The sequence below is a fragment of the Cicer arietinum genome, chromosome 7, assembly GCF_000331145.2.
Source record: "Cicer arietinum cultivar CDC Frontier isolate Library 1 chromosome 7, Cicar.CDCFrontier_v2.0, whole genome shotgun sequence".
NCBI classification, from domain to species: domain Eukaryota; kingdom Viridiplantae; phylum Streptophyta; class Magnoliopsida; order Fabales; family Fabaceae; genus Cicer; species Cicer arietinum.
Window position 1 is genome coordinate 10,775,799 of NC_021166.2, and position 4,874 is coordinate 10,780,672.

The following is a 4,874-nucleotide window of genomic DNA, read 5'->3' on the forward strand; positions in this document are numbered from 1 at the left end:
CGGAGGGGTATTGTGTTCAAAATCATATGAAGAATGTAGTTTGATATTCTTGTGTTAGTAGGCTTGATCTAACCCTCAATTGGTTTCTTTTTCGTCAATCTATCATAGATTTGATTAAGGTCCGTTTGTTATATAGATTATAAAAAAAATCAATTTTGATATTCAATTATTTAGAGATTTTTAAGAAAAATTGAATCTGTTGTGTTTATTTATTGTATTAAAAATCACCTTGTTTAAAAAAAAGTTATAAAAAGTAATTTTATAGAAGCTATATTTTAAGAGTTATTTTTTTAGATTCTCATTTTCTTAAAAAGTTGTAACAAACAAAGTTTTAAAAGTGATTATTAGTTTAGTTATATTTAAAAAGGGAAACTGTCACAAATAGACCCTAAATGTTGCATTATCTCTTTTTCCCTATCTCCCAAATGGAACAATGAAAAATTGAAGTTGGGTAGAATCACATAATGGAGCTTATTCAACCAAATGTGGTTATGATTTATCAATGACTTGATAAGCAGCATGATGATTTGGGAACAAATACTAGTAGCTGAAATTGGCAGTGGATTTTGAAACCGTAAGAAAACAATAAACATTTTCTAATTGAAATCTCTTAAGAATGGCTAGGCATATATTTCGTTCACCAACTCAAAGAGATGTTAGGCATTGAGATTCATGATATATATATATATCGGCCATAAGAAGAAGAAAAACTCATTTTTTGTCATCCAAAATATATAAGCAATTTTTAATCGATTAGTTACATTTCATAAATATATAAACATTTTTTGTATATTTCAATTAATATACCTTTTTTTTTTATCTATCTTTTACTTTAGAACATTTTTCCATTAATAACAATTTGGGAAAATACAATTAAACTATTATTATTAAATTATGAATACTAATTACTATTAATTAAAATTCTTAATTAACTCGTTTTCATATATTTTTGCATATTGAAAAATAATACATATTATAGAATTAGAGTTAATCCACAAAATAAATCAACTCTCAAATGATACGAAAGAATATATTTGAATTAATGGTATAAGTTAAAAATGAGTAAAATAAAACATGACAATTCATTCGATATTATCTGTATCACCACTTAAAACACTCCTTTAAATAATTTAAAATGATTATTGTGCATTGTCAACAAATCAAAACACTGCTTTTTTTATAACAAAAAATTTAAATGAATTAGATATAAGGAATTTATTAAGTATATGACATATTGATTTATATATCATCCACAAATTCTCAAACCGATAACGAGAGAGTTGGATGTAAGTCTTTATTTATAGAGTATGAATATTTAGCGATTCAACAACTTATTATCTAACCATATAGAAAATCTTTACAACTTTGATGAATTAAATACTAATTAAATTACCTTAGATGAAAGAGAAAAAAAAAATTTACCTTAGATAACGATGGTAAAATGACATTTTACCCCTTGTTCAAGTTTCGAAATACAAAAGTAGTACCTTCCCTATCCCCTGCCTCTCAATTCAACACATCGTCGTTCATTTTCACTTCAACATGGCGGTCGCACCCTACACCACCGGTTCAACGCTGCGTCTTTCTCATCCTCCTAGGTCACAATTTCCCTCTTCTATTCACTTCATTGTACAATTCAATCAATTTCAACTGATTCTCACTGTGTTTTCTATTTTCCCTCTGCAGTGTTTCCACTAAAATCTACTCCGGATTGAAACTCCAATCTACACGTGTGTCCACTTTCCTCACTTCATTTTTCTTATTCAATTTCATCCCTATTTTTCTTTTTTCGCTTTTCGCTCACCATTTTCAATTGCAGGTCCTTTTGGAACGCCTTCATGTAACGCAAACGCTGCGTTTTATGGAAAAGTTAACAAGGCTCTTCAGTTTCGGTAATTTCCTCCTCTCAGATACCCTAACCCATTCACAATTCATCCTCTTGCAAAACAAACAAACAGTAACATGAATAATAATCTTTTGGATTCAAATTGCCACTCTTAAAATCTCCATTTTGATTCTGCAATAATGGATTGTGTACTAATTGGAGTTATACAGTTGCAGCTGACATGTTAAGATCAATCTCGTTGGTTTCTATGCTGTATTATTTTCCTATTGTATACCTGGTACTCTAATTCTCAAAATCTGCGAACACAATATTTTTACTCCAATGCACTTTTCATTGATGCTGGAAGTAATCTGTATTATTATAATTATTATTATTACTATTATTATTATTATTATTATTTTGGATTAACCGGAAATTCTAAACTGAAATTGAGTTCATAGCGGACATACCTTGAAATTATATATTATAGCTAGTTTTTTTAATTACAAATGTGATGTTGTGAAGAGCATTCTTTTTTTTAAAATAATATTTGACCCAGTGAAGAAAAGGATAAAAACATGGCTTATGCTTCTTGAGAACAATCAATATGTCTGACATAATAGATGAGTAGCAGAGTTTTTAGTGAAAGTTATATTGCATCGCATAAACATACTGATGTAAGCAGTATCAACTTTTTATGCTTTCAGGTATGCTAACCAGAAATCAGTTAGGGCACAGATTCATATGATGCCCATTGGAACTCCTAGAGTCCCCTATAAAACACCTGGTGAAGGAACTTGGCAATGGGTTGATTTATGGAATGCCCTTGTAAGTCGTTAATCATGATATATATCATTAATCATACACTTTACTTATCTAAGCAATATTGGTTTACTTTGTCAGATTGGCATAGATGACATGCGAACCTCAAGTTCATTTTGATTTTCATCTTTTTCATCAAGTTAATTTTTACAATGAACTAGTGCATTATTTGATGCAGTATCGTGAACGTGTTATCTTCATCGGACAAGAGATAGATGAAGAATTTAGTAATCAAATATTGGGAACTTTGTTGTATCTTGACAGTGTAGATAACTCCAAAATGCTCTATTTGTACATCAATGGTCCTGGTGGGGATGTAAGTAATGACTCTAGTGGTAGATGATCAATAATTAAATGCTTATGTTTCTTGCACCACCTTCTTGTTTACTATTCAGGTATTTAACTTGTTTAAGCTTGTAACATTTGCAGCTTACGCCATGCATGGCTCTCTATGATACCATGCAGAGCTTGCAGACTCCTGTAGCCACCCATTGCATTGGTCAGGCTTATAATCTTGCAGCATTTCTTCTTGCAGCTGGAGAAAAGGTGTTGTATTATCCCACTGTTTGCTACTAATACAACTTGTAGAAGCTAAGCTTATCGTATTATGGGGTTGCATAGTTAGAGATTTGCATTCTTCATATAATCAAAGATTACCTATGTCGAGGGGTTACGGTTAGAGATTTTCATTCTCAATATAACCAAGGATGTCCTATGTTCTTATAATCTTACCTACAGAAGAGATATATTTGTATTATACATTACCCCCACCACTAATTTGATTAAGGATCATATTTCACATTTGTATGCATTTAAAATGATTGCATCATATCACTATTATATATAACCAAAAAATGAAGAAAATAAGTGTTTTCTCTGCTAACATGACATGTTATATATTTATTGCCAACCTTATCAACAACATCCATTGTGGATTGTATTGTATGTTAAAATGAAAAAGTTGGCAAGTCCTATAGTTTGCAATTGTGGAAAGGCAAACTAAATGAAAAGAAAGAACAATGATAATAAACATTTTACTACTCTCAGTCTTCCACTTTCTGCTCCATTTTGCTGTGTTGAACATTTGTATCTGATTGGTTTTGTACTACTTGTGCCTTGCACTTGTAGTATTGAGTTCATGACATTTCTAGGGTTATGAACATAGTTCTGATGATCAATTAATCTTTTTGTAATGTTCTATTGTATTTAGGGCAATCGTACTGCAATGCCTCTTGCAAGAATTGCACTCCAATCTCCAGCAGGAGCTGCTCGTGGTCGGGTATGTCTGTCTTCTGTCTGAGATTGATGTTATCAATAATACCTCATTTATGTAAGAATGTGTTGCTTTTAATTTTGATGCTAATCTCATGAAAACTCTGTCAGGCGGATGACATTCGAAATGAAGCAAATGAACTTCTTAGAATCAGAGATTACCTTTTCAATGAGTTGGCTAGCAAAACAGGTCAACCTGTTGAGAAGGTCAGTTCACTTTACGATGGAGATAAATAATTATTTGTAGCTTCTATTATGGTTTGTATTATTGTATATCATGAATGTATAATTGCTTAACCAATCAATTTACTCACTGCAAGACAAAAAAAAAGGTCTTGAAAAATCATTAGATTTTCTTTGCAGACAGTCAAATTCAACTGATGCTCTGCTTCAACAAGGATATGTTTATTTAACCTTTTCGTTCTTTCAATTTTTCTTTATCAAATTCATTTATGATTATACCATTTGGTATATTTTAGTTCCTTCTTTCTTGGGTGTTTATTTTAAAATTTGATCATATGAGCTTTATTGGTTGGAAAACTAATTTTGAATGCATCTCTTCAGATTACCGAAGACTTGAAAAGGATTAAACGCTTTGATGCACAAGAAGCCCTTGAGTATGGGCTCATTGACAAAGTTGTCAGACCACGACGCATAAAAGCCGATGCACCTCCCAAGGATGCAGGCACAGGCATTGGTTAAGACATCTTGGTTTACAATCCCTATTGTGATATTACTGAGTAATATCTGCAGAACCGAACGAATTGTTTAATGTTTTATTTCCTTAATCAACTTTTTGAATATGTATATTTGGGTAGTCGTATCCTATTGGTCATATCTTGGTGCTCGTTGCTTGATTTTGAATTCTTATTTACAGCACTAACCCAAGTTAGCTGTATGTTGTTGCAGAACTACACAGCATCGTCTTTTTTTTTTTTTTTTTTTTTTTTTAATT

General features: G+C 31.2%; 1 protein-coding gene across 1 annotated transcript; it reads left to right on the forward strand.

Moving 5' to 3' along the window:
• Nucleotides 1–1,441: 1,441 nt before the first annotated feature.
• On the forward strand, nucleotides 1,442–4,776 carry LOC101496855 (ATP-dependent Clp protease proteolytic subunit-related protein 2, chloroplastic). Its single transcript, XM_004515702.4, has 9 exons — nucleotides 1,442–1,598; nucleotides 1,687–1,730; nucleotides 1,820–1,892; nucleotides 2,533–2,653; nucleotides 2,826–2,963; nucleotides 3,077–3,193; nucleotides 3,858–3,926; nucleotides 4,031–4,126; nucleotides 4,484–4,776. Exons 1-9 carry the CDS (start codon nucleotides 1,543–1,545, stop codon nucleotides 4,619–4,621), a joined length of 852 nt encoding a protein of 283 aa, XP_004515759.1. The 5' UTR covers nucleotides 1,442–1,542; the 3' UTR covers nucleotides 4,622–4,776.
• Nucleotides 4,777–4,874: the final 98 nt, after the last annotated feature.

What these genes read in the sequence shown, in the direction of transcription:
- LOC101496855 (XM_004515702.4), top strand. Translation starts at nt 1,543, where the DNA reads ATGGCGGTCGCACCCTACACCACCGGTTCAACGCTGCGTCTTTCTCAT. An exon ending in TTCTTGCAGCTGGAGAAAAG is followed by an intron (nt 3,194 to 3,857) that starts GTGTTGTATTAT and finishes TATTGTATTTAG; the next exon opens with GGCAATCGTACTGCAATGCC. An exon ending in CAGGTCAACCTGTTGAGAAG is followed by an intron (nt 4,127 to 4,483) that starts GTCAGTTCACTT and finishes GCATCTCTTCAG; the next exon opens with ATTACCGAAGACTTGAAAAG.